This window comes from Pyxicephalus adspersus, chromosome 4, assembly GCF_032062135.1.
Source record: "Pyxicephalus adspersus chromosome 4, UCB_Pads_2.0, whole genome shotgun sequence".
Lineage (NCBI taxonomy): Eukaryota > Metazoa > Chordata > Amphibia > Anura > Pyxicephalidae > Pyxicephalus > Pyxicephalus adspersus.
The window spans coordinates 138,594,390-138,607,094 of record NC_092861.1 but is presented as its reverse complement, the minus strand read 5'-3'; the positions used below and the strand labels follow the sequence as shown (position 1 = coordinate 138,607,094).

At 38.6% G+C, this 12,705-nt stretch overlaps 1 protein-coding gene across 1 annotated transcript in view; it reads right to left on the bottom strand.

Annotated features, from left to right (window-relative positions):
- The window catches only part of THADA (THADA armadillo repeat containing), a gene marked incomplete in the record, with an annotated part of 349,766 nt that overhangs the window by 74,424 nt on the left and 262,637 nt on the right, over positions 1-12,705 (bottom strand). The window contains 2 exon segments of the mRNA XM_072409779.1: positions 4,853-4,977; positions 5,782-6,173. Coding sequence (XP_072265880.1) covers positions 4,853-4,977; positions 5,782-6,173 — 517 coding nt within the window.

Here is a 12,705-nt window from a genome sequence, read left to right as displayed (position 1 = left end):
TGACTTCAACAGTCCTACCACTGATCTTTTCACAACCAGCAAGTGTAAAAATGACATTTAAGACCATTTGTACTCCCTTAAAAGTCTTTAACACCTCATTGACTTGCTTGAAGAAGGAAATTGTACAGTGCTGGGAACATAACAGGCTGTAACTCTGAATGGCTTTGCCCATTGATGGGGTTCTGCAGACAGATGGCTGCCATGACAGCAGGTGCTTACAGTGGTGGCAATAAAGCAGACACTGCCTCATAAACACATCCACAGTCTGCTGGAAACTACAGTATACAACCTGTGCATGTTTGATGATCCGTGAGGAATCCTCAGTAAACCAAGGAAATTTCCATTACCCTAGCTGGATGTATAGTATGTATACGTTCATATGTTAAACCGTTTGGGTGCCCAATCCACTTGTAGGACCATAAACTGCTGTACTTAGGAACATCAGTTGGTCACATAAAAGACATCATTCTAAAAGACAGAGATTTATAATAGGTGTCTTTATAGGATTTGTAAGCTGTTTTTTTGTGTGTGGCTCCTACATCACAGCACCGAGGTCTCAGCTACAACTATATATAAAAGAGCCAGACATGTAAGTCTACATTTAGCCCATTATAGAAGTTGGGGGTCCAACAATGATACTATTTGGCAAATCATTAAAAAAAAAGTGATGTAACCACATACTGCCAATATATTAGGCAGTGATTTAAAATCATTATTCATATTTTTCATTACCTACATGGAGCTTACTTTCTAATATTCTTGCATCAGTCACATTAGTTGGCATAAACATATAGAGGGCCCACTTTCATATATGCATACAACTTAGGTAAATATGTTAAAGCAGTGGATAAACCGACCTAGCTTTTGGACTGTCAAGGAAGCAGGGAGTGTTAAGCTTTATCATACTGTTCATCCGACCTAACACTAAATATCAATAAAAAAAAACAGTATGATGATCAATCTGGGATAAACTGTTCACTTGTGGTTTGATGTATGGTCAGAACCACACAGTTTTTTTGAGGAAGGTTTGCGGAAACTTTAGTAAAACACATACAAATTTTGTTCCTTTAAGGTGCATTGCACCCAATGCTCCTCCATGGTTCTGTGTGGCATTACTATATTTGAATGGTGGACTCCTTAGTTGTCACTTTCAATGAGGACCCTGATAAAATAGCCACCAAAATTTATAGTTACTCACTCTGGTATCTGTTGGTATTGCTTTTTCATCCCAAAAAAATAACTGGTTTAACTGGTAAAATTTTATGAACTCTCAAAGAATGGATAATCACAAGAGCAGGTTTGAGAGTGAATAAAAAAAAAACAGAGTGACTACCCATGTGTGGTTGTACATGTCTGGTGCGTGTGCTGGCACCATGGAGGAGCATTGGGTGCAATGCACCTTAAGGGAACAAAATTTGTATGTGCTTTACTAAAGTGTCAGCAAACCTTCCTCAAAAAGTATGTGAAATAAGCTTCTTTATTGATTATTCTATCTAAATTTTTTTTCATGTGTACTATTTTAAATTCCCCCACCATTTGTGTGCCCACTGCTCCTGAACTTCATGTTGAATCTTCAGTGCACAGAAAGTCACAGTTACTTGCTTTATGCATGCAACAATACCCACGATACAGCGAGGGAAAGAAGTATTTGATCCCCTGCTGATTTTGTATGTTTGGCCTCTGACAAAGAAATGACCAGTCTATAATTGTAATGGTAGTGTTATTGTAGCCGTGAGAGACAGAATAACAACAAAAGAACTCTCAACCCCAGTGCTCAAAAGTCAGAGCTTGATGTGCATTGTAATGAGGGAAATAAGTATTTGATCCCCTTTCAACCAGCAAGATTTCAGGCTCCCAGGTGTCTTCACTGTATGCAGGTAACGAGCTGAGATTAGGAGCCCCCTCTGTAAGGGAGTGCTCCTAAACCAAGCTTGTACCAGTACACCTATCCATAGAAGCAACCCATGGCCAAGACCAAAGAGCTGTCTAAGGATGTCAGGGACAAGATTGTAGATCTACACAAGGCTGGACTGGGCTACAAGACTTTTGCCAAGCAACTTAGTGAGAAGGTGACAACAGCTGGCACGATAATTCGCAAATGGAAGTAACACAAAATAAATGTCAATCTCCCTCAGCCTGGGGCTCCATGCAAGATCTCCTCTTGTGGAGTTGCAATGATCATGAGAACGGTGACGAAGCAGCCCAGAACTACACGGGGGGAACCAAGAAAACAATTGGTTACACACTGCGCCTTGAAGGCCTGAAATCTTGCAGAGCCCGCAAGGTCCCCTGCTCAAAGACAGCACATGTAAAGGCCCTTCTGCAGTTTGCCAATGAACATCTGAATGATCCAGAGGAGAACTGGGTGAAAGTGATGTGGTCAGATGAGACCAAAATTGAGCTCTTTGGCATCAACTCAACTCACCGTAATTGGAGGATGATTGCTGCCTATGCCTGCCCGCCAGAGAACACCATCCCCACTGTCAAACATGGAGGGGGACACATTATGCTTTGGGGGTGTTTTTCTGCTAAGAGGATAGGACACCTTTACCGCATCGAAGGGACAATGGACGATGGCCAATGGCCATGTACTGTCAAATCTTGGGTGAGCACCTCCTTCCCTCACCCAGGGCGTTGAAAATGGGTCGTGGATGGGTATTCCAGCATGACAATGACCCAAAACACACGGCCAAGGCAACAAAGGAGTGGCTCAAGAAGAAGCACATGAAGGTCCTGGAGTGGCCAAGCCAGTCTCCAGACTGGTTGATAGGGGATCAAATACTTATTTCACTCATTACAATGCACATCAAGCTCTTACTTTTGAGCACTGGGTTTTTGAGGGTTCTTTTGTTGTTTTTGTGCCTCTCACACCTACAAAAAAACCTACCATTACAATTATAGTCTGGTCATTTCTTTGTCAGAGGGCAAACGTACAAAATCAGCAGGGGATCAAATACTTCCTGCCTCATTGTACATTGTGCCAGCTCAGAAAACAGTGCATGCATTTTTACTGTAAAAATCAGTGCTGCTAGCTCCTAGATCTTACACTCATGGAAGGTTGGCTGGCATTTTATTATATTCAAATTGCCTTGATAATGATCATGTTATCTGGTTTATGTGCCCACACATAGCCTTGTAATGCTGGTTTATGTGCCCACATATAGCCTTGTAATGCTGGTTTATGTGCCCACACATAGCCTTGTAGTGCTAATTGTGAGGGTTCAAGGGGAAGATGGCTACTTGTTTGCAAACTAGAAGATCAAGTAGGGTGAGTGAAGCCACCCTCCATAAGAAAGTGTATGGAAGGTAGGTAACATTTTGATTTTTTCAAAAGAAGATTTAGTGGCCCTTTAAGTTGCAGCAAATGTCTGCTTAGAGAACACAGCAAAGTTTTAAATCTTTTTTATGCTTTATGTGTAAATCTCCTCCAGCATGATGCCGATATTAAGGTTCACTTAAAAAAAAAAGTATTTTTTCAACTACTTTTGTTGTGGACTCCTTTGAAAAATAAAAGGTGTTCTCCCAGTGATTATGCATGTGTTGACCTGATAGCAAAGCTGCACAACTCCATTCTCTATTTTAAAGCAATTAGCCATTTTAATCACAGCAGCAGCAAGGCTGAAAGGCACTAAATGTCTGCCAGGGGAGTATTTACAGCTGGCTGCTCAGTCTGGTGTTTCTCCATGTCCACCAGGGTTGTCTAATAAATTGAATTGTGAGGAGATAAGAGCAGGTTTGTTTATATTCCAATAGGCTTCAGCAGCCAGAATTAAAATGTAAAGAAAACATCTGACTTGCTAATCTGATCTCCTAAATCCTAACTTCATCTAGATTTTATTTTTGGATAAATTAGGGAAGAGGGTCGTTCCTACTTTAACTGTAGGCTGTGTTTTCAAAAAACACATTGGAGCTTCAATGCACATTGCATTTGGCGGGCCTTAAATGGGCTGCCAAACAAACCACATCAAAAATAAAGGCAGTGAATACAGCAATGAATGGCAAGGTGTTGTTTTTGGGGTACTGATGTGTGTCTTGTGTTTTGCAACCAGTTGCTAACGCACACCTTTTTACAATCTCTGTCAGGTTTCTATTACCCTGATCCCATTGGGAAGATTTATCCTCATTTACTGTCCCTGTGAAGCTATTAAGACAAAGTGGAGATATTGTCACCAGCACAGGAATTAAATAAAGCTCCAACCCTTTACAACTCTGCTAAAATGTTTTCTGTTCCTGAGAGATTCACTTCCTGTGCTAAAAAGGAAGGGAGAAAATCCTCCCAAGAACTCTTTCATGGCACTTGAGTTGGGCAGCATTACCTAAAGCAACTCAAATTCACACCAACACATTGCAAATCTGTTTAACCAGCAGTATGCTATCTGTATCAAATATCTGAAGGACAGCATGTGAAGATTGATAATGTTTAACCTTTGTCTTATTAGAGGTCATATGAGCTGATAACAGTTTAGTTTAAACCTTTAGGCTGTAAAAATATTATTATTTGAGAGATTGCCATTTTCTTGCACTCTAATCATTTAAACTAATAACTCTTTTATAATATCAATAATACTTTTACAAATCAACAATGATTATTTGAACCTAGAAAGTTGGGCACAAAAATAAATGTAATACACTTTTGTCAAGTATTTTAAAAAAGTACACAGCGTGTGTTCAGCCAAAACTCAAGACAACCTGTTATGATTCAGTTGATGATAGTATTCATGTAGATCCAGATTACAAGGAACTGCTATGCTGTGATAATGAGAACTTTCATGGTGACACATTACAGGACATTGGTATATCTTATAGTGACAGCAGTAGTCAAACATCAAATAATAGGACTATCAATACATACCTGTGGCTTGTTGCAGATACAAGATTTAAAATTCTTCTTAACAAATCTTTGGGCTCCATCTGGAAATTACGCTTTGCCATTAAAAGGATCTTTTCGACATTCATTTCATAAAAGATTCTCATCACCTGTCAAGAAATCACAAACAAAGCCCTGTAAATTAAGCAAGATGGGCAAATGATCAAAAGAAAATCTTTGTACATAGAAAACCATTCATAAAAAAAGCTTCACTCCTGACTTGGCACTAAACCTTACCAACAAAACCTCAATGCCAGTAGAGGCTCTCAAACAGGACTTCAGAAAGAGGAGGGGAGGCTTAGTTTCAGGAAGGGAGAGCTAAGTATTGTGCATCTCCATTCTGAGGCTCCTTCAGTGCATATTTAAGGTTGTGTCCATAACTGACAGATTTACTTTAAGCTGCATCAATGTCAATTCACTTTTTTCTTATGTATTTTTATACCACAGGCTATAGATATGTTTATTTGATGCTGCTCTACAAACATGCATATTAAAACTATATAACCCTAATCTGTTATCAAAACTTAAGATAGTTATGGTTCCCTACAGCTTCTCAGTAGTTGGCAAAATGACCTTGTGTTTCTGGTGCTCTCACTAGTAACCATCTGATTTATGGTTTTATGGTCTGCTCTGCCGTAAGTCTTCCGGTTTCTCTCCAAAGAAATGTTCCCCTCCAAGCCATTGTGAAACATAGGCAAATTTAGGTTTTAAAATGTATGTTGGGGTAACTAAACTTTTTTAAACAACACTCAATACAAAGGCACTTTTGAGGCTGCAGTCATCCTACTAATTCCTTCTATAATCTCAATACAAAAAGACAGACAACCTTCACATAATTTGTTCTTCACTTTTTGTGAATTGTGCAAATTGTTGTGGTATATATACACACTAATAATTGGCCCAAAAAATATTACCTGACACAAGCACTCCAAATTGTTTTCCTTGGTCATCATTTCAAATAGGGTTTTCTCTACAGATGTAGAAAGCAGTGATTCTGTAGCCTCCACCTGGCCAGTCTTTGCACATCGCAGAACAAATTCCAGTGTCAATAGGCGCACTTCATACAATTCTGACACCAGCATCTTCTGCACCAAGCAGGAAGGATTTAGGGTCTTGGCAGAATCCATCCAACCATTACATGGGCTTCCAGCCTGATTCAACACGGATAATATCAGTTTAGATGTGCTCTGCATATACAGAGCTAGTCCAGGGACAGAGGCTGTGTGTTGTGAGCTATCCAACAATTCACAATCTTCAATGACAATGTGAACATTGTCCCAGAAACTGGATCCTGATGATACTCCTCCTGGCAAAAAGATGGAAAAAAATAGTAATGCAATTTGTTTTCAATAACCCTGTTATAGGATGATAATGCTCTGTCTTCCAATTATGCTCCCCAATGTGAAACCCACCATGAAAAACGCCATGCAGGTATCGCTGTAGTACAGGAGATTTCCAGCAATAGGATGTAACAAAATATGGAGAAAAAAAGTGAAAACAAGTAGTAAAGCTTCTTGAATTCTATGTTCTAGCATATACCACCCCTACTAGTATATAAGTAATACTAATTTCCCTACATGAGCTGAGTTACAACTATAATAAAATATAAGATTATTAATGTAATAGACAGCACAGTGGCTCAGTGATTAGCACACTGGCCTTTGCAGTGCTAGGCCCCAGGTTGGAATCTCGGCCAGAACACTATTTGCATGGCGTTTGCAGGTTTCCCTATGTTCGTGTGGGTTTCCTCCGGGTACTGCGGTTTCCTCCCACATTCCAAAAACATGCTCTTAAATTAATTGGCTTCCCCACAAAATTTACCTTAGACTGTATTAAAGATTAACATACATAAAGACATTAACAAATAACTGAGGTAGGGACAAAGATTGTGGGCTCCTTTGAGAGACAGTTAGTGAGATGACTTTGTAAAGTGCTGCATAATATATCAGTGCTATATAACAATATTAATATGTAGGGGATATCATTCAAGCCTACTAAGAGATTCAATGTCAGCAATAAAACATTTACTCGTATTAGATGATGCTTTGCTGGGAGGCTAAACAGTCTATATGTCTATGATATCACTGAGGGGCCAATCCAAACCATTGTGTCATGGTAAAGGTACAAAGCGGTAATATTATTGTTCAATTAGAAACAGACTAAGGAAGGATAAGGTTTTAAGAAAAGTAGCTGTTTTAAGCTACGTACAAACGTCAAATTTTTCTCGCCCGATAATCGGCTTCGGCAGAACAGTGCTGTATGTACAGCACTTCTTCATGCATTGTGCAGTGGATAGTCGTTGGAAAGGATTGTGAAAGATCCTTTCCAACGACAAGAATTGCACGTGTGTATGCGGCTGAAGTCTCCACATCCCATTCCTTTATTTAACGTTGATAAGCATTCCAATAGATATAAAGAAACCACTCTATTAAATTGTCCATACTGGCAGGGGTTAATCGGATACCAATTGCCCACAAGAGTTCCTCCTTTGTAAAGTAACTTGCAGGTTTACAGATTTGATAAACTTTAATATCATTTTTGTTTAATGCAGGGGCCAACCCTCATAGCTAGTGTACATTGACATCTACTGAGCCCAGTACCTAGGGCTTAGCCACTAGGTTCCTCCATAGTGAATAATCCACCAGTCATCTCAAGGTATATTGCATATTCATCATATACCCTGGTCAGTCGTATACCTAGTCTCAACTAGTCAGCTATGCCTAAGGTTAGCCATATAAATTGTTATCTTTTTAGTTATGTAGTCCATTTATTCATTTCATTAAAAACAACTATACATCAATTATTTTTTTTCCTGCATTCCATCAATAACAACATATACTCAGAACCAAGCATAGGACTAAAAGAACCTCAATCAGTCATGTTGGAATATTTCTATCCATGGGTTTTTGAGACCTCTTGATCATTACTGTTCCATTTAATTTTGAAAAATGCACAAACATGCATGTTCATTATTAAGAGTGCAAATGTAGTGACTAATTTGCATTTTGATGGATTACGAAGAATTATTACTAAAGCATCAACTGTGATTCTGGTGTGTGAAAACTGATAAACGGTCACCTTCATATTGTACAAATTGATGGAACAGAGAATCGAATGCATTTAGGTTGTTTCTGGTATGGGTAGCTTAAATCTTTTCCTTTTCCAGAAATTACATAACCAATGCTCTGGTACAGTGTATGTAAATATAGGGAGCCCAGTATGTTGTTTTTAAAACATGTAGGTACATCAGCCCCCTTTTACAACCAAAACCTTGACAGTGTTATGAATTTAACAATTTAAAATGCAATATCTCTGCAAGACCATACTATTAAAAGCTTCAGTTATTTCTGGATTAATGGTTTTATCTCTCCATTTCGAAATCTTCTAGATAATGAGCTTCCAGATAACGATATCCATACAGACATATAAAATACACTGCGTCCTTCAAACTGATATAAAAAGCCATTTATATATCTGATCCTCATACACAATACATAAAATCCATGTTAATAGTTCCTGGTAGTAGTTTTTATTTTCCCCAGAACTGATACACAGAGAAAGTGGCTGTAATTGGGCATGCTGCAAACACTAAACATTCATTCCTCTGTCTTGTTTTATTTTGAATAAAAGAGTTTTTTTTTTTTTCTTTTTCAAGGAAACATAATCCTGAGGAATTTATTGGAGTCCTGTTGTCTTTATCCAAACACTATAAAACCATAAAAGTGTCCAGTACTTCAGACACCAGCCTCTGCCACATGATGTATATCAACCGCACATTCATTAGACGGGAGACAATTTGGAGGAGAGGCAAGGAGATACAATGCTCTCTGCTTTCTTGTAGCTACTGAGTACTAATGCCAATTCCTGATAATTGGAAGGGTGAGTTGTGAAGGTTTAAAGTATATGTCAAGACAAACAAAAAAACTTTTTAACACATGTCTGGTGTACGTGAACATTTTCCCATGTTTCATCCACTTATATGCAAACATTTTGCACAGACAAAAACTGTTGATGTGTCAATATAACATGCATTTTAATATTATTAAACAGAATTTATATGGTGCCAACATAAAGCATAGTGCTAGTACATGCATCTTTATTTTTACTAACAACATAGGGTATTTGTATCTTGTAATTTTTTAGGAATATGGTGTCAGACCTGGCCATACGTTATGAATTACAAGAACACTTTTCATCCTCTCAGCTCATTCTCATCTCGATTCCCTCTCCACACACTGCCTAAAGTTCCACTTTACAAATTTGTGACCAGGCAGGGCTTTACAACAGAATGGGACTGGGGATGTCCTTTCTGTAATAAGCATTCTTACCTGCCTAATTTCCCGCTAGTTGGTTGCCAGGATTCCCAGCACATTCCATCTTCCTATGTGGTTGAATGAACTCCTGCAAGCCTGCACTGAAGTTATGTCATTGTAGCACTGCCATGTTGGCCAAAGATCACCAGAAGGAAAACAATGATGGCTCCCGGTGATAGAATGGGTACAGGGTTTAGTTCCACTTTAAGCTACATATACACAGCAGATGATAATTGCCCGAGTCTTGAGCGAAAATCCAGCATGTGTATTGCAGTCCCCAAATGAGTGATGACCGCTGTACTTTTATACAAAGTATCTCTCATCCTCCTTCCTGCCCTCTCCAGGGAACAGAACAATTTGTTTCTTCTCCTGTAGAAAGATCATTTCCAGGGACATAAATCCCACATTTTTACAGGGTTTTGCTAATGTCCCTAAGAGTCACAGGGGGCAAGAATCAACTCTGGTCCTTGAAATAATAGCACATATAAGAAGGCTTTGTATAGATAAATTTTAGTAGTATTTTTTTTCTTTTTGCAATTACCAAGTATATATCACTTACCTAATATGTGAATGCACACTTGGCATTTCCAACAATTTAACAACAAACAGGCACTTTGCTGAATCTATACAACAAATAAATGTGTTTTTAACAGAATATTTAATTTAGACCAAAATGAGGGCAAATAAGGGCATTTCATTGGTAGGGACACATTGCAAATTACTAAGGAGTGATATCTGTACCAGGCCACCCCTCTGTGATTAGCAGGCATAAACATGTACATTCAGCTGAGCATGAATATTTGTGGGGCAACAAGCCAAAAGACAAGCTCGAGGCACAAAACATGTGGATCAGATTTACAGATTTAACCTAATGTGCAACCATTTTGAACATCACATTTATTACCTGAGCCGTGCAAAGGTAAAGGGGATATCTGGAAAATATGAAGTAGCCATATTTGCTGGTAAATATCAGATCTCTATGTATATAAACCCTCCAAGACACAAAGCAAAATTTGGAAATATAAACAGGTGCCAGAAGGGAAGTAGCAGTTGTATGTTTGCTCTTGAGAGATTAGATTGACTGTATTATGGGAGCTTTCTTTCACTTCTTTCCTGATAACTAAACAGGAAATGAAGCTAATGATAAGATTTTTTTAACTTAATTTCTGGACAATGAATGAAAATCATCCCCACCTCTGTTCTATTATTGGGGAAGTGAGCGGGGATGATCATTGTACTTTTCTATGGAGGAGGACACAGCGGGGTGCTACTTGCTAGTCCTCCCCTTCTCCCCTCTTCATAGAAAAGAACAGCAATATGTTTACAGCACTTGTTTGTTCTCCTGTCACTAGAACTTTTAAAGATTGCTTTCATTGACAGAAATCCAATGTGTACATAGCTTTGGTGTGGCCCCAAATGGTTTACAGTATCACATGAGGATGACACCAAGAAACATTCACATCCTATTTTAACAAATGTATATACATTTTAATTACATGTTGTCTTAATTAAATTATAACTGTACTTAATTACACGGTTTTATATTTGGGTTCAGTTCTGTACTTAGTTTCAGTGCTGCCCTCTGCCCAGGAAAGTTCTGGCCTTGCTAGGTGCGATGTATTTGTAAAGTTGTAAAGCAGATCACCGGTTTTCTTAAAGGTTGCTTAACAAATAGTTCTAGGACAGGAGTGGTACTTTAGGAATCCTTTCAACACATGTGGGAAGAATGGATTTTGCTGTTAAGGAATTTTCTCTTTCAGAAGATTCTCATTGACAGTATAATTGTGATACGGTTGCATGAAATCAGATCCAATCATCAAGGCAAAGATTTAGATTTATGTTACGCTAATCCTTTTCAGTACATAAACTGTATGTAATAAAACATAAACTGATGATTTCAGACATTGACAGCCTAAGACAGTTTAGATACCTTATCTATACTTGTATCTGTAGAGGCTTAGCTAAATATCTGTGGTCTCCCATCACCACAAGCTCTAACACATCTGACAATTTAGAAGTAGAAACTCTAGTAGAACAAGTAGAACTCTTGCAACAATTAGTTTTGGTTGTTGTTTTGCTAAAATGGCTAGAACAGTCTTTGCTAACATTTTTATCATGGAGAAACCCTTGAAATAATAGTCAGGACTTAGGGAGCCATAATTGCTAAAACCACAGCTCACAGTATATTAGGATTAGTACTATGGCCTTTGCAGCGATAGGTCCCAGGTTCCAATCTCCGCAGTTTGTATGGATTTCCCCTAGGTATTCCCACATTCCAAAAACATGCAGTTAGGTTAATTGGCTTCTCCCCAAATTAACCTTAGTCTATGTTAATGACATATGACTATGGTAGGGAAATTTAGATTGTGATACCCTTTGAGGAACAGCTAGTGACAAGACTATGGACTTTGTAAAGCACCACGTAATGTGTCGGCACTATATAAATACTGAATAATAATAATATTAATGGTGTCAGTTAATATGACTCTTAGTACCTCTGGAAGAACACAGGTTGAGAAACACTGGGCTAACACATGTAACTTTTTAATATGATATGTAGTCCTGCTGGAAAAGATTTCCCTTTTTCCACTCCTTGCTCTGTGATTGTGCTCACAAAAGCAGGACATATGAGGGGAATCATCTATAACAAGCACACACACATTGCAGTTTCTCTGTCATAAACTGTGCCCTTACTGGGAAGATTTCTTTTGACCACCAGGACCAATAGGCCCCACAGCCATCTTGAGAATGTGAAGCAAGCATTTCAGCTGCCAATATGACAAAGTCCACAGTGCTTCAGTATAGAACACTAATTAGGCAAAATATGTTTTGTGTTCAAGAGCTTCTCGGGCACTGGCACTTTTTTGAAACTGTTGCAGATATGTCTTGGTGCCGGGTTTTTAGAGTAATGTCACTTTCAAATCTTTAGATTCATATGGCTGAGCTCATCAGAGTGAAAAATGTCAGAGGAGCTTGAGTGAATGTCATGTTCGCAATAAAGCCTATTGTACAACTGTAGCATCTCCTTCCTTCCTTAAATACCAATTTAATTGAACTAGTGAAGCACCCATATAATCAGCAGTAGTAAGGATGAGCCCTCTAACCTACAGGTCCTGAGGGGTTCTCTTGTAATCCTCCCTTGGTCAGTCGGAGCCCCAAATGCAGTGGCATAGGTTGTAAGCTATATGCCACAACTGTTGGAAAATATATTGCTCTTTGCGGAGTCACACTATGTAGGTATGGTGAATACTCATTCATGATCAGTGGCTGCTACCTCCACCCTCCATCATAGGAAGTCATGTGAGTCATTGATGTCACATGGTGAATATAAATCAGGTCCCTTCACTTACCAGCATTGTTCCTATGCCAGCTATATTTCTGTCAATACCGATGAAGTCACAGACTTTGATTTATATTTCTCAATTGCTGTCATGTGTAATAATAAAGAAAGTTAAAAACAAAATTCCACATCCAGTCATTGTTGACTTGTCACAGTCTTAAGACTTCATCTTTTATTGTGCAGAA